At 41.4% G+C, this 24,153-nt stretch overlaps 7 protein-coding genes across 7 annotated transcripts; 4 read left to right on the top strand and 3 right to left on the bottom strand. All coding sequences in view use genetic code 12, as the record gives it.

Annotated features, from left to right (window-relative positions):
• YSR3 (Yeast Sphingolipid Resistance Gene) lies at window positions 1–1,560 on the bottom strand (the record flags this gene model as incomplete). Its single annotated transcript, XM_001387335.1, has 1 exon — window positions 1–1,560. The coding sequence occupies one exon, from the start codon at window positions 1,558–1,560 to the stop codon at window positions 1–3; it is 1,560 nt and encodes a 519-aa protein (XP_001387372.2).
• Window positions 1,561–3,224: 1,664 nt separating this feature from the next.
• CRL1 (GTP-binding protein (RHO4)) lies at window positions 3,225–4,341 on the bottom strand. Its single transcript, XM_001387334.1, has one exon. It carries the CDS (start codon window positions 4,308–4,310, stop codon window positions 3,285–3,287), a length of 1,026 nt encoding a protein of 341 aa, XP_001387371.2. The 5' UTR covers window positions 4,311–4,341; the 3' UTR covers window positions 3,225–3,284.
• Window positions 4,342–7,363: 3,022 nt separating this feature from the next.
• Window positions 7,364–9,142, top strand: ABC1 (mitochondrial chaperone; the record flags this gene model as incomplete). The annotated part of the gene is made up of 2 exons (XM_001387747.1): window positions 7,364–7,660; window positions 7,757–9,142. The coding sequence occupies 2 exons, from the start codon at window positions 7,364–7,366 to the stop codon at window positions 9,140–9,142; spliced, it is 1,683 nt and encodes a 560-aa protein (XP_001387784.1).
• A 525-nt stretch (window positions 9,143–9,667) lies between these two features.
• Window positions 9,668–12,883, top strand: PICST_28250 (predicted protein; the record flags this gene model as incomplete). Its single annotated transcript, XM_001387746.1, has 1 exon — window positions 9,668–12,883. One exon carries the CDS (start codon window positions 9,668–9,670, stop codon window positions 12,881–12,883), a length of 3,216 nt encoding a protein of 1,071 aa, XP_001387783.2.
• Window positions 12,884–13,096: 213 nt separating this feature from the next.
• NAB2 (polyadenylated RNA binding protein) lies at window positions 13,097–14,688 on the top strand (the record flags this gene model as incomplete). Its single annotated transcript, XM_001387745.1, has 3 exons — window positions 13,097–13,453; window positions 13,595–13,679; window positions 13,716–14,688. 3 exons carry the CDS (start codon window positions 13,097–13,099, stop codon window positions 14,573–14,575), a joined length of 1,302 nt encoding a protein of 433 aa, XP_001387782.2.
• Window positions 14,689–15,097: 409 nt separating this feature from the next.
• RPS2 (40S ribosomal protein S2) lies at window positions 15,098–15,987 on the bottom strand. The gene has a single exon (XM_001387333.1). The coding sequence runs from the start codon at window positions 15,925–15,927 to the stop codon at window positions 15,169–15,171; it is 759 nt and encodes a 252-aa protein (XP_001387370.1). The 5' UTR covers window positions 15,928–15,987; the 3' UTR covers window positions 15,098–15,168.
• Window positions 15,988–16,919: 932 nt separating this feature from the next.
• PICST_75104 (hypothetical protein) lies at window positions 16,920–17,956 on the top strand. The gene has a single exon (XM_001387744.1). It carries the CDS (start codon window positions 17,216–17,218, stop codon window positions 17,735–17,737), a length of 522 nt encoding a protein of 173 aa, XP_001387781.2. The 5' UTR covers window positions 16,920–17,215; the 3' UTR covers window positions 17,738–17,956.
• Window positions 17,957–24,153: the final 6,197 nt, after the last annotated feature.

Here is a 24,153-nt window from a genome sequence, read left to right as displayed (position 1 = left end):
CTAGGCTAGATTTAGCAACTCGGACACAAAGCTGAATCCCCAAAAGGCAGTGGTACTGACGCCAGCATACACCAAGGTTCTCCCTATCGTCTCGACATCGTACCGTGGTTTGAATACTTGACTCTTGTTCAAAAATGACTGAAGCTGCTGCTCGACGTCTTCATTTTCAGAGATATCTGACACCTTTTCTTTGTCAATTCTATTGTTCTTCCTCTTGTTTTTCTTCCTGTTTTTATTCTTATACTTGTCCTCGTTGTAGTCTAAAATAGCGTAGTAGTCGATTTCAGTCTCAGGTCCCATTTCATCACGTTTGCTGTGGTCAGTTATTCCCTTGATAAGGTTGTTGAGGTCACCAATATTGTTTTCGACGTTGGAAATAGACGCAGACCGGATCTGTCTGTTCGACTTCGTAGTGCTAGCTGTAGCAATGTAGTTTCTTCTAGGAAACGAAATTCCAACAAACTTGTAGATAGGTGGGAGAATGGTGAATACAACAGGCTTGGATATTGACTTCCAGATGACTACCAAAGTGACTCCCACTACGAATCTCAAAATACTTTTGACTGGACCCAATTCGGCATAGTTGAAATGGATCATGATTGGATCCTGGAACTCGTTTCTGCTGGTAAAATACAGCGACTTGTGTGCAACATAGTGTGACAAGTCAATGCCCATAAGAACACCTATGAACGACACCGAGTCATCAAAACAGGGACAATCGTCTATGGGTTCAGAATGGATATGAATCAAATACAAATAGCCAGCGATAATTAACACTGGGGTTATCCAAACGTTAAGACTATTGTCAAACATCAAATTGTCGAACCAATCACCGTACCAGTATCTAAAGGAGAAGCAAAATACTCCAATTAACGAGCCTGTGATGATATCCAAGTAGCCATGCATGCCACAGTACAAACGGCCAAAAATGAGAGAGATGTAATATAAGGACAACACCGCAAGAAGACCGTAGAAAGTGGCTGCAGACAAGCTTGATCGTATTTCTACAAGTTTAGAAAACAAAATGAGAGATACAGCGGTGGCATTGGCGCTGTGGCTAGAAGGAAACCCGTACTCCTGAGTTGTGTACGAAGACATGGTGATTCTATGTAACGGTGGAGATCTGGGGCGAGGCAAACAAAAATAGTCTTTGAGCCCGCCACTTAGATAGATACCGAACCCAAGAACATGAATAAGATCACGACACAATTTGCCAGCACCAAACCAGATGGGTGGAGGAAGCATCAAGACATAGAAAGTGTGAGAAGCTAAGTTAGCAGTCCAGGCAAAATAAAAGTCTAGCAAAGGATGCCTAAGTGAACTTTGCAAAGAATTCAACACTTTTGTTTCAGCCCGAATAGCTGGAAGTAGCATCGACCTCAACTTGTATCTGAAAGGTGACAATCTGGACTTGTAGTGCTCCTGTGATTGGTTTCCAGCATCGCTAAGATGGTTTGAGACTTGGGGTGAGAGTTCGGCTTTTTCGGACACAACAACCTCATCTGGAGCTGGAGATTTCCGCAAAATGGTAGAGGTTTCTGTCTGCCTGTGGGACGACATGGAGTTGTGGTTTAAGTAGATGAATAGATGTAATCAGAAGTCTTGAGATATGACAAATTTAGTTAATGAATCGATATGGGGGTCTAGAAAACCGACAAACCGTTTGTTTTTGGCACAAATATGGTCTAATTGTACGTGTTAAAGTCAATGCTTTCTTATCTGCTGGCTAGACTCAAAAAGCCTTTCTGAACCAATAGTTCGATTAAGAATCAGTTGTCTTGAGATGGTTTATATTTTTGTATTTAATATCTGAGAAGTTTTGGAGTGTATTTAGTGCTTTTCCCACGCGTCCAGAGAAAGACGTTCAAATAGGAGACTATGATAGCGAAGAAAAGAGAATAAGAAGAATAAACGCAATAAAAATAACTAGATCAGCAAAGCTGATGACGATACTATTTCAAACCAAGAAAGCTAATAGCCTCTATTTAAAGTTAATAGTGAGAAAAGAAGTAGAAATATCTCAGCCCATTTCCAAAGTCTCATACAAAAATGCGCCTACATAATAATAATTTGACATGTTATCTGCAGCAACTCTCGTGCATGCTAATACAGATCTAGTAACAAATTCTGTTTTCATGCACTCTGGCAAGGATACAACAATTGAACTTGTAGAGCAAGCCATCTGAATTGGCTATATTTGCATGAGGTGTTTGCATCCTGTTGACATCTACAGTAGCCAATAGGCTTATTCAAGAATTTTTGCTTACTCCATGACTCTATTCATATTGCCTTTCCAGTCAGAGTCTTTGCTTCCAGTTTACCTGTGGGAGAATTGAGCCTATCAATCTTGAAATTCATCTGATATATTGTACCAGAGGAGGAAGAAGGGGTGTGAACGACTTGGAACATTTGTACAAACAAAATTGTGCTTCCCTTGTTTCTTCTAAAAATCTACTTTAGTTCCTCTGCAGGCTTTTTCACAATGATCGTAGAGGAGATGGTTCAGGTAAAGTTTCCTCCTTTGTAGAAGTTCGGTATCCTAAATTCCAAAATTGAATGGGGTTGTACAAAAGTGTGGGAGGCTAGTCCAAATCGTTGATTCTAAATCTTGAGTATATCGAGAACCGCAAATCTATTGGAGTTGATGGTGCTAAATAGTAGTGCAGAGATTGTCTCTCAAGTCTTTTTGAATGTTGGAGTAGAGTTGACCAATTTGATATTTGCATATCTGCGAGATAACAAGTTTGAGTGGTCAGATACAGAACTAGAGATTAACCCGAAACTTGGATAGAAGTGTAATGGGGAACGAGGACTGAGAATGAATAGAAATGGACTTCATGTAATTGAGAGCATGGAAAGATGGGAGGAATGAAAGCTGTGTTGAGATTTCGCAGCCAAATTTTATACTTAGCACACTTACCTCGCATACAGTAAATGCAGCAGAAAAAAGTTGTGCTACTGTCTATTTTGCTGCGAAAATGTAAGGGCCATAAAAAATAATGAAATAATAATGATTCTATATTATTGGTATAATTAATAGTATTACATTAGGTTATAATATAATAAAACGCAATATGAAAATATCCTACTCTACCAGATATGAACTTTGACATGCCTTTATCTATACATTTCTACTTAGTACTGCTTTTCTACGATCACTTTCGATTTGTATTCTCTTGCACCTTCTGCCTTACTCTAGACTGTCCTCTAGTCTCTTTTCTTCTCTGTTTTTGCAGTATTCTGTTCTCTTGTCTAATCTATATTCTATAATCAAGTTCTATGGTCTACAAAATGGTACATCGCTTGGACTTCTTCTTCTTTTTCTTCTTGTCTCTGGTGAATGCAAACTCTTCTTCGTTGTACCTTGGCAGCTGATCAACATGTGGGCTACCAAAGTTTCCGTAAGGGTTGTGTGTGTACGTATCTTCAGCCAAAGGTTGGTCCAAGAGAAGAGTAGAGTCGTAGGAAGTGTTTTTGAAGTGACCCCTTCTGTTGGAAATTGACGATTGGTTCCGGGTGTGGCCACCTACAGCCGAGCCAAAACTGCCACCGTTGGATCCGTGAAGCACTTTGGATAGTCGATTCTTCGATTTCTCATACTGCTCCTGTATTTCAACCTGTTTCTGGTAATGGTTCAAGGCGAAGTTGAACACGGTACGGATATTGAACATGGTTTTGGCAGAGCACTGGATGTAGCCAATGGCGTTGATTTCTGTTGCTACCTGTATGGGTAAGTCGGGGTCGATCTGCGATTGTAGGTCACTTTTGGTTCCCACCAAGATAATCGGGATACCCGGACAAAAGTGACTGACCTCTGGGAACCAGGTGTCTTTGACGTTTTGAAGCGAGACCAAGCTGTCAAGTGCAAAACAGATGAGTAGGACATCGACATCTGGATAACTCAATGGTCTTAACCGGTCATATTCCTCTTGGCCGGCGGTATCCCAGAGTGCTAGTTCTATGAGTTTATTGTTGGGAGCCATTACGTTTGTGACATAGTTTTCAAATACTGTTGGAACGTAGATTTCAGGAAATCTGTTCTGGGCGTATGAAACGAGCAAACACGTCTTGCCACAACCCCCGTCGCCTACGACTACCAATTTGACGTTGTGGGACGCGTGTTTACGGAAAGACTCTTGGACTTCGTAGTTAGGCACCACTGGATCATCGTCGATGATGACTTTGGGTGCATTGTATTTCTGAAACATTTCTCTACGTTGCGACTCAAGGTTCACGGTTTCGTATGGGTTGAAAGTTTCTGTCGGGTCTTCCCTGGGAGACTTCCCAATAAAAGAGAGGCGCTTAGACATGGTGACGAGTATGTTTAGTCAGATCGGGATATCAGGAGTGGTCTAAGTGTGAAATGTGAAAAAACGAGTGTGAGATACGTATAGATGGATAAGGCCAGAAGAAAAAATTGAACTCTTCTACACTAATCAGATATAGACGGGCACAGCAGATAAGAAATTAGACGGCAAGACGGAGGCCGTTTATGGGTTGGTAGGATGGCTGGAGTTATGGTCAAAGCTGTATTGTGTATGTGGCTGGACGATTGATATAGAGATCTGACTCAAGAAAAATTGCAGTGGTAAAATTGTTGATAAAATTATGTCAATCGAATAAGAAAAGTATGTGACATTGTGATCCATGTTTACGTGTGGATAAAATTTATTTGCCCAAAACGGCACAAGTTATTAATAGTGCGAGCTGGGGCCGGTAGAAATGAGGCACGGTGAGTTTAGTGAGAGCTTCGCGGAAGTTAGCGAGAGCTCTCGATTTCTATCAGAGCCAGCCTGATTTTAGGGAGAAGCAGTGCGGATGTCCTGCCATATTCTTGCATTGGCACACATTGAAGTGCATTATTGGTCGCCTCTTGTGTGTTGTGCAACCATGCCATATATATAGGTTGGGCTGAAGGGGTAAATTTCGTGGACATCAGAGAATTGGTTCAGTTGTAGGCCACTGGAGATGTTTGATATCGATATTCAAGGCTCTGGGGAGAATTAGCGAGAGTCGGCAGTCGGCAGTCGGCAGATAATCATACAGCCAACCTGGAACGAGGCGAAATCTGGGGTGGCTGGCAACATCACACTGTGGAGTCTTTTGTTTCGGCTATCACTTAGCATTCTGGTCAAGTGGCTGACGCAGTGGTTTCCAGAAGTCTGCTCCTGACATCGCCAACTATTTTGCTGTACAACAGTCTGTTATTGGTGCTCAATATATAATGCGGAACGGTTTCTGTATTCACAAACACCAAAATACCCAGAAATATAAGGCCCAGAGATATAAGGAACATTTATTGTTTCTCTCCTAAATCTGACATTTGACAAGTTAACTTTGCGTCGTCATATTTGACAGAAATGCTACATTTACCACTATCGACTGTAGTTTCTGCGACGTGACTCTTGTTTTTGGTGGAGGGATTGGCTTGCCTCGTACTACAATATAATGTCTCGACAAGAGAAAATAGAAGGCGATCAAAAAAGCAGGCCCACGCCCAAACTTGCTGTAGGTTATTTACGAAGCAACTTCATAATTGCAAAATGATAAGCAAAGTCCAGCGACCATGTTAGTATTTTCGCCCATTGGAGATATATAAATTCTTGAACTAATTTTCATTTATTATCACATTTATTCTGTCCATCGCTCCGTCGCTGTGTGTGTCATATTGTCTTTCGTTCTGTGCTACATCCTGTCTTTCTTCACCTCTTTGAACACAATCAATCCAACATTGAATGGCATCATTTTTATTCCCAAATATATTATCTAATTTGTTCAGTGGTCTTCATAATACTCTGATAATACTCTGATAATATTCCCATAATATTCCCATAATGCACTCTCCTACATTATGTACTCTGTATTCTTCTACAAGCGCATACTGTATTTATATTTTGTTCTTATTTTCTCCTATATATGCCTAAAGCTCATCAACAATGTTCTTCACATGCAACGATGCTGGCCCGTGGATTGTTGTGCTCTCGATGATAATCAGGAAGATCTTCTGCGGTGTCTACAAGGTCAGAAGTATTTTAACTCATCCAAAAGCCCCAGACACCGCATTATTTCCCGGTGCATGCATTCTTCTCTGACAAGTACCTTCTCTCTCCATTGGCTGGATAAAAGAATCTGTAGGTCGCCGACATCTTGTTTGTGTCTACATGGCCAACATACTTCTCTTACAATGTATGTGCATATGCATATGTAAGTGGAGCGTGGTGGGAGGCTTTATTGTAGAGCTATTGTTCTGACGGAGTAGGTGCAAACGGAGTCTGTTTAGGTACAGTCACCATCTCTGCGTATCTGTACATTTTCACTGGAGCTAGAAGGAGCTACTCTTCGACTTCGAGAACAGGGGAGCAACCCAGTTTGTGTTCAAGGCGATTGTTAGTTGCTCCGGCAAGATAAGGTTACATTATTCTCTACGCTTTAGCGTTTAGGGGTACTCGGATAAATGCCAGATGAAAAACGCTAGGTGCATACAGTACAAGTCGAGCCGACATTGTTGGACCGCCCCGATAATTATTGTATGTTGTGTTTGCTTGTAAGACCATGATTGATATTTATTGGGTGGTTCAGCAATCGGACTCGTTGATTATTATTATTATTGACCCTCATGATATACAATGGATTTTATTTCTGAGCAATCGTAGCAAAATATTCGACGCAATGTAGCTTGAGTTTATGACCTTAGCGGACATCACCAGCGCAGCTTTACATTTTCCATTCTTTGGATTTATTTTTCTTATCCACTAGGAGATTAGAAGTCTAAGTATCATGTAAGAAAGGAGATAATTGTTGTCTGCTGGATAATAAAATTTTGCTGAGTTAGAAATGAGATACGAATCAGCAAGATGTCTTTGGTTGCAGCCTGTAGAGATTTAGATTTCGACAATCTGACTAAAATGTACGAAGAGAAAAATAGACACATTTAGTCAATACTTCAGCGTTAAGGGTGCTATAGACTGTGCAACTTCGTTTCACTGCTGACATGAAATTCCAGAGACTTAACATATTACATGATTATAAATAATTTGCGTATAATATGTTTGGCATAAAGCGATTTCTGGAAAAGTTGCGAAAAATTCCGAATTACTACAACTTACCAAAAAAACAGAGGCATATTTTGCTAAATCACCATATCCTATACTGAATTCTGAATGTAAACTCAGTTGCTTTCATGAGCTTTCTCCTTCTCGTTAGCATCATTGGCTGCGGACCATCAATTATTCTGCTTTCTATTCTTCCATAGTTAAAAGTATCTAACTACGCAACGCGCATTCCTGAATATCTCCAACTGAATTTTTCAGTCCCACCAGAAGTAACCCTACAGCATTACCAATTCTTTTCACTCAACAGGCCCATGTCGTTCTCCAAGAATTTCTATGAGATAACGGTAATCGCCGCTTCCTTTTCGAAGGTGGCAGCTTCGGCTGTACGAATCGTGGAAAATGATTTGTGTACTTTATATAAAACAAATCCTTTGACTCAACCATTAAGAGATTTGGATACCAGCAGCTCGATGTGGCAGACCGGAAAGTCCAAATCAGAAGAAGCCAGAGCCAGAAACGAGGCCATAGACGTTTCAATATCAAACCTAAGCAATAAAAACATTCAAAATAACCAAAAGAGAGGATATTCTACTAGAGCTTATTCTACTGTGGCCAATTCTAGAGTTAATACTACCAGAGCCTACTCTACGAAGTCTTCCACATCGACCGACCAACCACAATCTGCACAAGACTTCATTAAACAGACTGACAATACAGAATCTGTACCTACAAGAATCATTGGCGATGTAGAAAAACCGCAAGGATTCCAGATGTCTCAGAGTGAAGTTCCCAGTACCAGATTAGCCCGGATCTTTCATTACGGTACCTTGGCTGCTGGAATGGGATTGGGGGCTGCAAAACACGGCTTGAAACAGTATGCTTCTGGTAAGAAGGATCTTGACATGAAGTCGTTGATACTATCTCCGACGAACATCGAACGTATGGCTAAGAAGTTCTCGAAGATGAGAGGAGCAGCCTTGAAAGTCGGCCAGATGATGTCGTTCCAGGATTCGTCTATTTTGCCCAAAGAAATCCAACAGATCTTGTTGAGAGTCCAGAATTCAGCCCACTACATGCCTCCAGGACAATTGGAAAGAGTCATGGTAGGTGACTTGGGAGTCAACTGGCGTGAACGTCTCTTTGCTTCATTTGAAGACGTACCCGTAGCTGCAGCTTCCATTGGACAAGTGCATAATGCTGTTACGGAAGATTTGACTCCTGTCGTAGTGAAGGTACAATATCCGGGAGTTGTTGATTCTATTGACTCTGACTTGAACAACTTGTTAATGTTGTTGACTGCTTCATCGTTATTACCACCTGGGTTATTCCTTGACAAGACGATTGCCAATGCTAGAACTGAATTGAAGTGGGAATGCGACTATATCCGTGAAGCCCAGAGCTTGATTCGTTTCCGTGACATCTTGAAAGACGACGACGTCTTCGAAGTTCCTCGTGTTTTCCACAACTTGTGTGGTGAGCATGTGTTAACCATGGAGAGAATGAGAGGAATTGAAATTGTCAAGGGTAACTGGGATCAGGCTACCAATGACTGGATTGCAACAAATATCATGAGATTGTGCTTGTTGGAAATCAAGAAATTCAGGTTCATGCAAACTGATCCTAACTGGGCTAACTTCTTGTACAACGAACAAACGAAGAAAATCGAGTTGTTGGATTTTGGAGCTTCCCGCGACTTTGGAGAAGACTTCATCGACAACTACGTATCTGTGCTTCGAGCAGCTTGTAAGAAAGACAGAGAAGGTGTAGAACATTTCTCAAAGAAGTTGGGCTACTTGACCGGTTTGGAGTCGCCTCAGATGGTCAGAGCTCACGTCGATTCAGTGATGGTTTTGGGTGAAGCATTTTCGCCCGTGGACAACAAAGGTAAGCCTTTTGACTTCAACAACCAGACGATTACCGACAGAGTCAGAGGCAACATCGGGTTAATGTTGAACGAGAGATTGGCACCACCTCCAGAAGAAACCTACTCCTTGCACAGAAAGTTGAGTGGAGTGTTTTTGTTATGTGCGAGATTGAAGGCCACGGTGCCTTGCGAGGACTTGTTCAGAGAGATCATTGGTTTTGACTAGGTCGGCTTGTAAATAGATATGCATGTAATTAGAATAGAGTAGTATGGTGTACAAAAACTACGGGTATGTTTAGTAATGTCCAGTGGTAGATAATGACTACGAAAGATACTCAATTGCTATCTCAAATTGTACGGCTTTAGCTTTTGAAATGATATAGAAGTACAGTGTATTGATATAAAGGTGCCATATAGACTCTGGTTAGTGGGTTCTATGAGGAACAGAAAGCTGCAACCAGTATATTCTGAGCACAAAAAAGTCAAACGAATTTCATTAATAACCACATTTTATATAATACAGCAGTGGAATACAGTTAGAATCGAATACACTTGGCTTATTACAAATGGGTTTCGTAGCAGAAATTGTGTGTCCATGATTGCTTCTCTCGCGGTACCTGGGCTCTTGAGTCTCACTAAAGTAAATTTTCTTCACGATAAGATCTCATTTTAGTGGGGTTAACTAGCAAGCACTTTCTTTTCATTCAAAAAATCAATTGCAACGCAATTGCTAATCTATTGACTTCAAAGGATGTCTGGTGGAAGTTATAAAGCCACAGAAAACAATGATATAACTCCCGGCAGTCCCTCGGACATTTCCCAGCTACATTCAGTGACTTTTGGAGACGAAAGCTTCGCACCTATTAGCACTACTAATACAAAGAGTAACGGAAAATTCAATATCAATTCCAATTCTATAAAACAAACCGGTTCTAGTGACAACTCACTTGATTTGGACCATAGTGTCAACATATTTGCCCCAACTCTGGAACACCGTCAGGTTTTTAGCCGCTTTCCTGACTTAAACAGACAGAACTCGGTAATTTTGGCTCTGTCTGGAAAGAAAGTTCATCGCACTTTGTCGTTATCGTCAGATACTTTTCGAGCTGAAATTGATAACCAAAGAAATGAAACAGATGCACTTTTGGGTAACAGAAATAACAGTCTAGCTGAGGATGAAGGAAGAACAGCTTCCTTATATAGAACATTGGTTCTACCCTTTGCTGCATATTACTATGACAATACTTGTAGAAGCGTGCTCAAATGCGCAATCGCCTACTTGATAGCGTCGTTGGGAGTCTACTGGACTCCGTTTGATAATTTGCTTGGAACAACTGACTCCAAGCACGTTGTGGCCACCGTAGCCACCTATTTCCATCCTCTGCGATCCAAGGGATCTATGACTCAGTCTTTGGTGTATGTCATAATATCTTTGGCTTTCACCTTCGTAGTATCTTTTGGCTGTAGAGCTGTTTCTGCCGAGTTCTATAATCGAGGCGAAAATGAATTGGGCCATGCTATCGACCTTGTAGTGAGCTCGGTAGCGTTGGGCATCATAGCTTTTCTGAAACAGATGGTGAACAAGCCTACGTTCAACACAGCATGCTCTCTAGCTTCGATTTCAATTGTCGCCTGTATTGTCAAGGAGGGGAGTCTCAACTCAGACAATATTCCCATAGAGCGATTGCAGGCGACCTTCCAGGTTGTTGTCGTAGGCTGCATCATTTCAGTAGCAGTGTGCTACTTACTTTGGCCAGTAAGCTCCATCAAAAAACTCCGCAAATCGTTGAACGACTCATACAATATCATGTCGTCTGGTTTATCTGTAGTAGCCAAACGATTCTTGACCGGGGAGAAGTTAACTACCAGGGATAGCGAGATCTTCAATAAGTTAAAGCTGAATATTTCTGAGTTGCTCAGCAATTTGGAAGAAGCAAAATTTGAATTACGACTCTATGGCAGAGAAGAAGAATGGAAACTCTTTGAGCAGTTGGTTAACTCTACCATTTCTTTGGGTCGTCAATTGCAAGCTTTGAGGTCTTCAGCCGAGATGCAATGGAGTTTATTGCATTCAGAGGAGGAGGGTTCTGAAGAAACATCGACTCGTCCTGAATCCATAAAGAGTATGGATAGTTACACCAGTGACATCCTCAGATTGACCTATTCAGTGGAAAACATGACTACCATTCTAGATGAACACTTTCATACCGCCCATAATTCGACTCAGTTATTTAACTTGTTTGTATCGTATTTGTCACCTTCGATTAGATCTTTCATATTCACGATCAAAGGTGTTATGAGTGAAGTTCCATTTGAAAAGTTCAGCGAGATTTATCCCAACAAGTTTGCGAAAACTACAAACTTGCAACACTCCCTTAATGATGCCATCTACTTATTTGAAAACAAGCAAGCAGAATCGATTGAAAAATTGTATGACCAAGACATTTTCAAGCGGGAGGCAGACTTCTTGTTCAAAGCGGACAAAGAGGAGGTTGCGGCTTGTTGTGGTAATTTCTCGTCTCTTTTGAACTTATTCGCCAATGAATTGTTGGAGTTTATCAAATTGTCAGAAAAGTACGAAGATGCTAGAGAAGCTCCTTTGGCATGGCCATGGCTTCACGTATGGGAATGGAAATGGAACGACAGAAAGGACGGCATTTATCGCCAGAATAGTACGCTTAATGCTGCATTGTTGGATTTGCGAGCCCAGCTTGGAACCCAGGCAAAACCCAAAGATAGTGAGACAGGATTCCAAAAGTGGTCGTACAAGGTGTGGATGTTTTTCAAATTCTTGCGTAGAACAGATATTCAATTTGGTATCCGAGTGGGTTTAGGAGCCTTCGTTATTTCGCTATTTGCATTTTTGCCGCAGACAAAGGAAACGTTCAATATGTGGAGGGGAGAATGGGCATTAGCCATATACTGTATTATGATGAACAAGTCTTTAGGTGGTACAACCATGACAGTTAAATGGAGAATACTAGGGACATTCATGGGTGCTTTTGGGGCCTACGTGGTTTGGATGTTGACGGATGGAAATGTATATATTCTTTGTTTATCAGGATTTTTGATTGCCATCCCGTCGTTTTATATTATTATATTTTGGGCAAAGAACAATGCCTTTGGAAGGTTCATACTTTTGGCATACAACTTGACAGCATTGTATTCATACAGTATGCGAAGTCAGCTTGACAATGAGGATGGAAACGAAGGTGGAGAGGATCCTATAGTAGACGAAATTGCATTTCATCGTTTTGTTGCTGTATCCATTGGTATAGTGTGGGCACTTATAATGGCATCTTGTGTACTTCCTTCGTCTGCCAGATCTAGACTCAAGAATGGTTTGACTGTACTCTGGCTTCGACTTGGACTTATTTGGAATAGTGATCCGCTTGAGTATGATCCGAAGTCGATGAGACTCGTGGGTCTCAAAGATGAAAGTGGTATGAATAGATTGCTTTCTGAATGCGAGACGTTGTTGAAACAGGCTCCTATCGAGTTCCGGTTAAAGGGTACGTTTCCAACTAAGACTTATGCAAGCTTACTACAGCACACTTCTGCTATTATCGATAGCTTCGAGAATATCAACTTGATGATCAAGGTGGATCCTGTGTTGAATGCCAACGAGGAGTTTGTATTAAAGTACATCGAGGCTGAGAGAAATGAAGTGGGCCACCGAATTTTCTTGATCTTCTACATGATCGCCAGCTCGATGAAATTGGGGTTCCCTTTGCCCAGCAAGCCAGCATCTATCGAACACGCTAAGGATAGACTATTGTACAAGCTTAGTGAAGTCAGAAACCAGGCACTCCAGAAGCCAGAGTTGCAACTTACCAACAACGACTTCATTTTGTTGTATTCGTACATTTTGGTGGCCTCGTCTATCACTGAGCAGTTAGACAATATCATGGAACACGTCAAACAGCTCTTGGGAAACGTGTCTGAGGATATATTCCTGTTGGTATAATATTAAGATAGGAAGGCTTAAGAGGGTGTGAGTTAAGCGGCTGTATATAAAGAATTTCGCAACCAAATCGTCTATCTTTTTTCGACGTCGCATTCCATTCACGTGACAAGCGATGGAGAAAAGTAGTGGAAGCATTACAAATGAACAAGAATATATTTTAATATACTTATCTTCTAGAGCAAGCACAAGAGACGCTTGCATCAAGTTTCTAAAATGCTGTTTAACCCCGAGGGACCCGTAGGGCTCAAGCTCAAAACTAATCTTGTCAACGAGATCAAGCTGCGTTTCAACACAGCCCAAGATGATGCAGTAGACATCGCAGAATATATAGCCGTGTTGATTGCCTCCAACAAACAGCCACAGGAAATCGCAAGTGAAGTCAACGAACTTGTGGAGATGACTGTAGACGTTGACTTCATAAACAGCGTGTTTTCAGAAATTGACAGACTCACGCGTGAACATGAACAAGCTGGCTCTGCTCAGCAAGCTAGTGCGGCCCCAACTGCCACTGTAGCTACTCCATTACAGGCATCTACAGTACCTGCTGCTCCAGCAAATTCCTTTTCGAGTGTATCAGCGAGAGACTTTGCTGCTCCTGTAAACTCACAGGCTCCAGTTGCTCCCGTAGCTCCCGTGCTGGACTTTGCTGTGCAACAGTCGCTCGATGCCATCTTAGGAAGCACACCTGTAAACATCCCCAAAGGTCCCAAGACGGCCCAAACGGTTGTTCCTAACTACCAGAACAACCGAGGAAGTCGAGACTTCAATGCCCGTGGCGGCAGAGGTGGCGGAATCGGTAAACCAGGAGCTGGAATCCACAAAGCCAATGCAGCCCACAATACCAACGGTAGAAACGACAGATTCAAGAAGACGTCGCAGTTCCAAAACAACAAGTTGGAGCGTGCTCTTGAGTCTACACAAAACCCTGGAATTACCAATGTTGTGAGTGGATCAACGTTTGTACCTAAGCCTCCTAAGGGTAGATGTCCAGACTTCCCCTTCTGTAGCAATAAGGAGTGTGACAAGGCTCACCCTACCAGAAACTGCTTCTCGTATCCAAATTGTCCAAATCCACCTGGAACCTGTAACTATTTGCATCCTGACCAAGATCAAGAGTTGATTGCCAAATTGGAGGAGTCGAAGAAGTTGTATGCTGATAAGAAGAAGAACGAACTCATGTTACAACAAGCTACTTGTAGATTCGGTAACAAGTGTACTAAGGATACTTGTCCATACGCCCATCCTTCTCCAGCCAATTCTGATGCCAAGATCACTACTTTAGAATGGTGTTCTTCTGGTAAAACATGTACGGATGCTAGTTGTACCAAGGCACATCCTCCTCCACTCACTGCATTACCAGTAAAAGAAGCTTCTGGTGAAATAGCATTGGAACAGTGTAAGTTTGGTTCACAGTGTACCAACTACAAGTGTCCCAGAAGGCATGCTACGTCTCATGTTCCATGTCGTGAAGGTGCCAACTGTAAAAGATACGACTGTGTGTTCGCCCACCCTTTCAACGAAGTGTGTCGTTTCAACGAAAAGTGCAGCAATAAGTTCTGTATGTACCAACACCCCAACGGTAGATCCATTGCATCCAACACCTGGACTCAAGAAGGAGGATCTGCTCCAACCAACGCTAGAGCGTTTGCTGTTCCTGACGACCAAGTCATGGAACAAGCTGTTCAAGATTAGTACTCCTATTTAATTTGTCACTATCAATTTTGACATATTAGTTTGGTTACTTTCTCGAAGAAGTTTACTTGTTATATGCTAAAACCTGTTTATATTGACAAAAATGAAAGAATACAAAAAAAATCAAAAAAAAAAAATCAAAAAAGAAGAAAATAATAAGAACAAATGATAAGCTCTTCAATTACATAAAAGAAGAAGAGCAAGGTTTTATTGGAACTTCTTTCTGTAGCATTGAATCGAGGTGAATCCCGGTTCTTCCCTTTGCATTACTCTATTGCATTTCTTCAATTCTCAGTGTAGTTTAACGAATGTACGAAATTTTATGGATAGAGTTGTGTAGAATGTTATAATGGGAACTGTAAGACTATATTTAACTGTTTCTAGTGACAAGGAAACGAAGTCTAGGCTCCTAGCACCAAATATAATGGTTTAAGATAGAATATAGTTTGAGATAAGTATAGTTGCGTTGATAGCTTACAAATCTACTGAAATAACGGGTTTACACTACATTACAATGAAATTGAGAAGTGTTATGGATTAAATTAATATACATTAGACTTGGATATTGTTAACTAAAACATATCGCAAGGCATTTAGTATCTCTTCTTACCAGCAGCAGCTTCTTCAGCGTAGACTTCCAAAGGAGAAGCAGCCAACTTAGTTTCAGCCCACAAGTTAGGGGTCAAGAAGGCGTAAGTGTTACCAATAGCAGCGAAAGCGGCCTTCAAGGTGTTTTCGGTGGTTCTGGTGGAACCGGAAGAAGAAGTATAGACATCTTCAACACCAGCCAATTGCATCAACTTCTTGACAGCTGGAGAAGCGACGATACCCTTACCTCTTGGGGCTGGGATCAATCTAACGGCAACAGAACCACACTTACCAGTGACCTTGGTTGGCAAGGAGTGAGGTTGACCCAAGTTGGAACCCCAGTAACCTCTTCTGATTGGGATGATAGACAACTTGGCGATGACAATGGCAGCCTTGATAGCGGAAGCAACTTCCTTGGCGGTCTTGATACCTAAACCAACGTGACCGTTGGAGTCACCAATGACGACAACAGCCTTCATTCTGGTTCTTTGACCAGCTCTGGTTTGCTTTTGGACGGATCTGATCTTCATGACTTCGTCCTTCAATTCTGGCAACAACAAGTCAATGATTTGGAATTCCTTGACTGGCAAAGCGTGCAAGTAGATTTCTTCAATGGTGGTAATCTTACCGGCCTTGACCAATCTACCCAACTTGGTGACTGGAGTCCATCCCTTTTCTTCACCGTCTCTTCTGCCTCTTCTTGGGCCACCTCTACCTCTACCTCTTCCACCGAAGGATCTCTTTGGAGCTTCTGGAGCAGACATTTTTACAATAATTGATTCTTGTTCGTCGGAATGTTACGTGGAAAGCCGGGGGTGTGGTTTTCGATCGACAACTAGATATGGAAAAGAAGAACCCTCCAAGCAACGAGAGAACGACAGTAGGGTACAGCTTGAAAAACTTGCTACGATGGGAAAGCGAAAAATTTGGTGATACCTGCAGATAGATCAAAAATGAGACTCGCGCCGAAATATGTAGCATGTATGCTAGGGCTCAGCCCTAAAATGTCGCATTATCCTGTGGTTTGTGTCACGTGAAAACATTGAACTGTGTCTCCAATCTCCTCCCGGATTCCATGCTTAATGACCTACAGCGATCAGCCTGTCCACAAAGCCACTTTCCTTCCTCGGAGCTTCTCCTGCTTGCTTCGGTGCACAAGAGGTGCAGTTGCGCTGAATTCTGGGTAAAACGCAGCCTTCTCCTTCCTCCAGCTGAATCAGAATCGGACGAGATGACGCGGTAGTCTCAGTGCCAAAATTGACGTCACTAAACCATCACGGTCTCCATACCTGGTGAAACTTTCACCTTCCAGTCGACACACATTCTTGTCGCCAGCTGGTGGTGTCTTAAATAGGTAAAATTCCATCCAACCAGACCCGGCGGATTGAATTGTCTGCAGTACGGCCCTTGGATCGAAGAGAGCAAGGAATTTGAAGATTGAGCCGTTTCCATCGTCTGAGAGCTCGCTATGACCCGCCAGAGGCGGCGGCGCTATCAGCCTCTCAGGTAGTCGATGCTCCCTAAGCCCTTCATGTATCACTTTTCCTCCTACTAAAATCGGACAATCCTAGCGTCTTCCATGGCGTGATTAGTGTGCTACTGTATTTTTCACGTGATCAAGATGCCTTCCTCCATATAGCCTGAGTAGTTCCATTTGCCAATGTTAATCCCGCCCCCCTAAAAGAGACCTGGGGGTGATAGATTTGGCCATCCATAGGATAAGTCTTTCTTTATAGTGTTAGTTATTTATAGGGCCCATTCTGCTTACACAGTTGACTGTAAAGAAATTAATTGTGTTCATAAACGATTCCTAGTCCTAATCTCACATTGGCATTTCTTATCGCTGTGGTTTATCGTCTCATTACTGGATTTACCTGTGATTGGCTGATTGTTTTCTGACTGGTCATTTAGTTGTCTTCATCACTGAGACACTACAAATAAAGCAATTGAGTTGCCATCTGCTCTAGATCATACTGCTGCTTGTTGTTTGCTGTATAGGCTACTAGTTGATCATAGTGCCCTTTATTATTAGTTATCTAGTACCATTTCAAAATGTCTGATGCTGTTGATACCGCTGCTGCTGCAGTCGAAGACTTGAAGCAACAGATTCCACAACCGGGATCCACGAGCGAATACGACAAGCTCAAGAAGGAAGCCGAAGGCTACGCTGACGGCGCTGTCAAGAAGGGCAAGGCTGTAGCTGAAGAGTTGAAGAAAGAGTTGGGTGAGTTGGAAGCTGAGGGTAAATCGCTCTGGAACAAATTTGTAGAATCGGTCCAGGCAAGTGCTTCTAAGATCCTGAAAGTTTTGGGTGATGCTGGTGCTCAGGTGCAATCCACCACCTGCACTGCTGTTACCGCCACCTCCAAGGAGCTTCAAAACCCTGTAGTGCTTGCCCAGGCATTGGTTGGTGCCGGTGGTATTTTTGGTGGTTACTTGTTGTACACGGAAAGACATAGAATCGACACCGACAACAAGGTTGTGCTTGGTCTCCATGCTGCCATCATAACCGGTTTTATTTTGGTAGACGGCTACTTGTTCAACCAGTACTACTCTAAGTACGACAAGAAGTAATCCGCAGTGGTTTATGAATTGTTCGCTTTCTTTATATATTACTATTACCTTATTATTTATTAGTTTCCACGACCCATGATCATAGCTGGTGTTGGGCTTCACTATTGCCTTATATACTACTCTAGCTGTTCTTTGGCATGAAGTTTGGCCCAGTATCAACCACTATATACTTTATAGTGTTGGCTATATCATATGTACATGCAATAAAGGATCCAAATTAACGTATAGTTTTCGCAGCTAGAATTGTCATAGAAGATTACTAGTCTCCGCTAAAAAATCTAAATTGTGTATTTCAATTTTTGTATTTGATTGCGAATTTCCAGAAAATCACTTGCAAAAGTTGGGGCTTCCCAGGTACTGGAAATCGGGAATTTGGAATTGCCATGTGGAAGATTTCTTCTCGACGACGATGGATCATCTAGTCACTTAGACACAGCCAAGATGAAGATCACGCATACTGTGGTTCGGGGTCTCGAGTAGCATAGACACACTGGAAGAATAATTGATAAATCTGTCGTGCAAGGAAAAACTCTTGATTCGAAATCTGCAAACTGATGTCATCGCGATGCGAGTTTGTTCGATGCATAACGTTCCTCAGTCCAAGATCTCGAAGTAATTGTCGTCTGCGTGTGTGTTCGGTCAGTTGCCGGTACAGTTTCTATAATTATCTGAAATTGGGTTTCCTAGGTATCTAAAAATTCACATTCTTCGCTGCGAATTATCTTTTTCTACAAATCACAACTAATCTTCTACATACAGTTGCATTAAAAGATTTTCCATTTTACGAATAAAATAGTATCAAACAAAGAGTGAGCTAGAAAATAAACCCAGACACATTCTAAATCCTTCAGATGCATTCTCTCCACCACAAATAAAAATATTTCGACATTCAACCCATCTACCATAGTAACAGCCACATATTCAGACAGATTCTTTCGGTTGATGGGAGCACCCCACAACAATGGCCAAGTGACAAGATCATTCATGCTGGGAATCACTAATTATAGCTCTCTCGGCAAAACATTTCCCCGAGTCCTGTGCGGCATTCTTCTTCTGGGGAAATAGAGTTCAGCGAAGACTTATCTGTTATCGGAGCCGTGCACCAGAAACCTTCAACTATTGGTGTAAAAGTACTGCTCGAATCGAATGGGAAAAATCTTTCACCATTCTTACCCCGAAATGAATTAGCAAGTTCCTCGGCTAATGAGATTGACATGAAATATCGTCTCTGCGAATTCCGAAAGTATGCTAGAGCATCTCCTACAGTTGATCTTACATGTACCTTGAACGTTTTCGATTCTTGACAAGAGCCGTATCAAGCTTGGAACGATTTAAAGTTTGGTCCATATGTATGGAAGGATTCTGCACACGAATTTAGTATGACGATTTGCGAAAAGGTGGCAGTGGGAACTAATTCATATTTCCGAAAATACAAGCGCTTTCTCTGCAGATTCGAACATTTGAACTTTTTAACTTATAGTCCTCGGCGTCTTGATGCGTCAATCTACGAAATAGGAATATTGGCCGTGTCTGCAACATTTCAGGTGAATTCATGCCCCTTTGAAGCTGTACATCAAGACATTTAGAGCCACAATTGTCCATAGTAACCACAGGAATATATCTGCTTTTTAAAGTATGTTTAGCGCACCTGTATGCGTTCACCCATTGTCGTCTTTATGTCGAATTTTGGCGTATATCGCGAATACCTGTGTTATAGAAGCGGGTTATCTCTACATAAGGTGGCAGAAACGCCGTAAGAAAACCTTCTATGCACACTTATCAACACTTATTGCGTCTTGCTTCCTCATGCTGATCTTAGTGAATTATAGCGGTGTTGTCGAGATGCTTGCTTGCGGGGGCTGTCGTTTGTTCTGTGAACCATTGCCCTGGCATGACGTAGCAGAAAACTTTATTCGATGACTCGTGCGTTGCTTGCAATACGAGATTCGACACTATTGTAAGAGATCGGCAGAACAATACCAGTGCAGTAAATTAATTCAGTGAGATTTTACCTACTCTCAATCTCTTGATAGATGTCTGCAGTAACTAAGAACCGTATTGCTCATTTCTTCCTCTTCAAAATGGCATATGGAAGGTAATTAATTATTTTTCTTCCTTTTTTTTCGATTGTGTTTGTGCTACACAGTCAAAGTTTAAATCTTGCTTCGGGTACAGTACCACTTTTAAAAAATAAATCCAAGCAAAACCCATTTGAAGGAACAATAATTATTCTTTTTTTTTAATGGGAACAAAAGTGCAATTCCCATTATGAGTTATCAATACGCGATGCAGTTACAAGTCATCCTCCATCGAGAATTCTGCTACGGCTCATTATCGAGAGCCACAAGTGGGTACTGTTGTATGTACTCTAAGTAGACCAGCAACGACAACTCGGTTTCAAAATATTATTATTTGCAATATTCATGTGCTACAGAACGGGTTTGTTGGTTTGATAGGTCCGATATTATAAATGCACTCAAGCGTATTTTATCCGAAGTGAACCGACAGATGCCTATGAAAAATATTCCAGTTTGCACATGAACAATTTAGAAACCACCCCTATGACGTGATAAGGGTGTGATCGATCAAATGAAATAAGTTTTGATGCAACAACTAGGATTTCGGATTAATATTCTAAGATTAGCTTCCGGGCATGTGTCTTGAGTTGCGCACTGTTATCGCCCCTAAACTCTAAGTAAAAAACAATAACTATCACGTAAAAGTATACTTCAAAAAGCTTAATATTCATTAATCATGGTGAAGATGTACAGATAAGTCAAATAAAGGAAACGAACACAATGAATAAAGGATTGTTCATTTCGAAGATGAGATAGAAACGTTAAAACCTTAATGTAAATGCGCTTATTCAATGCTTGCAATCCCTATTTGGTGAAATAGAATTTCACATGCTTCCAGATAACATCTACAAATGGAGAAATGAGCAATTCTTCATGTTAAGAATAGACTTCCTTTACAGGTAAGCTGGTTCTTTCTGCTTTCGAACGTGTCAAGGATCGCAAAGCCTTTCGATAAAAAGCTGACATCTCTTGAGTAGATGCTGGTCATAACAAAATATTTCTGTCATTGTCATTACAGAATCAACTCTCAGAGGCTTTGTTCCTCATGTGAAGAAGCATGTCCTATTTGAGGCTGTCATTGCCAAATACAATACGGAACAGCGTTTACCCGTACAATTAGAGACACTTATCATGTCGGAAAATAATATTGCGCTAGTTTATAGAAGCAATGAACCTAACCCGTATATACAGTTTAAACACACAGTAAAGCTTCAAACAATGTTCTGTAGTAGTAACCTCTGCACTGACTACAATAAACACTTGCAAATCTTGTCTTCTGAGGCAGCGCCAATCAAAAATGATCCCCGACTTCCTAGAGCCTGTCGGTCGGTGATAAATCGGCTGGAAACACTCTTAGAAAATATTAGTTCTATTCTCACATTCATAACCTCTTACTCCACACCTAGAACTAAGAATCGTGAAATCCAAAGATAACAACTACCAAATGATGCCCCAATAGAACAATTGCATGAAGTAAATGCAGGGATCAATTGGAAGAGCGCAAGAACGTCTTCGTAAACAAAAAGAAATGGTCCACAACTCATCTTCGGGTCGGGTTTATATTTTATCGGCTGCACAGTCTGTGCCACCTTCGGGCATCTTTCCAGAAGTGAATATCTTCACTTCTCCTTTAGCCCAGTAGAAATAGGTTTAGTTCTGGACTTGCATAGTGTCTCTAATTTTATTTTTCCCATTGAGATTTTGATCCTTTACCATAATATGCAGATGGAGGATTTAAAGAAGTCGTCGCAAAACGAGGAAAATAATTCATATTCGAATCACCGACTTGAAGGGACAACTAAGAAGTGGGCTGTGACATTTAGGTCTCACATTTTTCTTTCATCGCATATTCTTTCCTGCATTCAACCGTCGGCATTCTATGACTGGAGCCGAATTACTCTGATTCTTCGAATATTTACTAGCTTGCGATATTATTCCCCTGATAACTTGGTGCACATGAAAATTCCCTATCATTAACCAAATAACCCTCTCAATCAATAGTGATTGCAAATCTACATTATTATTATTATTCTATGTCTATAGGTTAACATAATATTATCGTATTTCATTAACCCGTTCTGGCAATGAACTTTCACAATTTCTTGCGCTGAAGAGAAGTCCCCGATTTTTTTTTGCAACTTGTTCCAATCCTTCAGCCGTTAGAAGCATGTTGATAGAAAAACGTCCATTGGCGACTCCAGCTTCCATCCCATCTTGGCTCAAAAACTTTGCTATAATTAGAATTGATCAGGAATGAACATCATCTAGATGGAGGCTGTATTTTTTATGTTCTGTTGTGACCATAACGAATGCACTGGAATGCCCATGTTGTCAGAATTACCAAAATCTGAGTCGCAAACGTCAAATCAACATAGTATCTGCAAGATACTATGTCGGAAAAAACAATACAAACATGACAACGAAACGTGGATCATCGGACCCGAGGCTAAGAATATGAATTAATCGGAATGCGGCCACAGTGCGCATTGCCTCAAGTGAACATTTGAGTTGAATATCACTGACTCTATTTGATGTAGCCTCGTAGATTCAACAATGGTGGAAAGATATAAAGGAATAAACTGTTACGAATTAGGATGTTCAGGTGGGAAAGGCACGCCGAGCAACCTTTCTATACAACATTACCCTATTGAGGTGATGGAGGAAATACACAATTACGTAAGAGCTGGCAGTCAAGAGTGCATGTAAATGAATATAGAGCCCCAAAATATGCTCCAGAAGTTTATTCCGAAAAGTGCATACATACAAAATACATAGTTGTTCATATATCCATAGAAAATACCAGTCAGACTCCAACAGAGCTGCAGTATTTGTTACGCATCGAAGGAATACAGATAAATACAAAAAAAATAATTCTGGTATAGTTAACAGCATAAACTCGTGGTACGGCACATATAATATTTTTGACTTTGGATATTTTTTCGGACAAGTTGAATTTCTTTTCTTTTTATTTTCCATGCACCAGGACTGTGTGTACATAATTAGTTTAATGCACGCTGCATACGGAAAGTTAATTTGATAAATAATATTCCTTCTTTTTTATTTTTGCATAAAGTGTTTTTAGATTTGTTCCCTCTCTTTTTTTATTCACTCACTCAGTGAGAGATGTAAATTATCATTCATTGATTTTTATATTTAAGTGACGTACATCTTGAACTCAACCTCGTTTTTTGATCATTCACTTATGTGTTTACTAAACTAAACTTATCTTTTACTTTTTACTGTTTCGGTATAGTTCTTCCTGTTGTGTTTCACTAGTAACCTTCGGTGCATCGCATTCGTGTCAGGAAAGCTCGAACCTCGATCTCGAATTATATAAAGATCAATCAATCTTGCCCCAATTTCGCTAATTGGATTTAAACTTTTTCATACTCTCAGCTCATATGTTCTCATCATCATCGCCAAGTGTCATCCATACCAATCGCTTTGATATGCTCGACCCGACTTCCGACTCCAACCAATTCAATGAGTTCCCATTAATACCTTCGTCCACTGGCAATTACTTGTTGGATGAGGCTACTACCTTTGATGAACTGCAGTCGTCTTACATCATCGCAAACTCTCCCAACTCCACGTCGCACAACCAAGCTACTCTTAATACTACCACTCATGCATCGTCGGTGCCTATCAATGCCATGGGACAGGCTGCTTCTACCCCAGGTCTCCATGGCTCCTTGGCAGGCTCCAACTTGAACAACTTCAGTATGAATGCTGGCCACTCATACATGAACTATGGAGTCAGTTTACCTGTGCAACAGTCAATGATGATGAACCAGCAGAACACACCACAATCGTTTTACTCTTTCAACACCAACAACATGTTCAACAACAAGATGTTCAACAACGGTGAGTACGATATTCTCACCTCCTCCAACACCCCTTCCAACCCTCAACTTGGTGCTGCCAACGATAACACGATGCTCAACTCATCGTCAATGAACTTCTTCGACAACTCCAACCCTTACAATCTCAATAAAGCTGCCCCTGGCAACTACTATGCATCCCCACAACCATTCAACCAAGTATCGGACTCCATGGTCAGCTTTGACTTGGCCACCCAACAACACCAACAACAACAACATCTCCAGCAACAGCAACACCTTCAACAGCATCAGCCACCCAACTCGGCCACCAGCTCGACGTTTGAGAGCCTTAGCTACAGTCCTCATTCCACCAGCCAACACCCCAACGACTACTACCAACAACAGGCCATGACGTCCATGAGCCACACTGCATCTGCCCCAGCATTATTATCTGCCTCAGCTCAAATCAAGCACGAGTCACCAATCCACCACCATGCCCTCGGCCACGATCTTTCTT

Source organism: Scheffersomyces stipitis, chromosome 1 (genome assembly GCF_000209165.1).
Source record: "Scheffersomyces stipitis CBS 6054 chromosome 1, whole genome shotgun sequence".
NCBI classification, from domain to species: Eukaryota; Fungi; Ascomycota; class Pichiomycetes; order Serinales; family Debaryomycetaceae; genus Scheffersomyces; species Scheffersomyces stipitis.
Note: the sequence above shows the minus strand (reverse complement) of the source record. Positions and strands in the feature narration are given on the sequence as shown.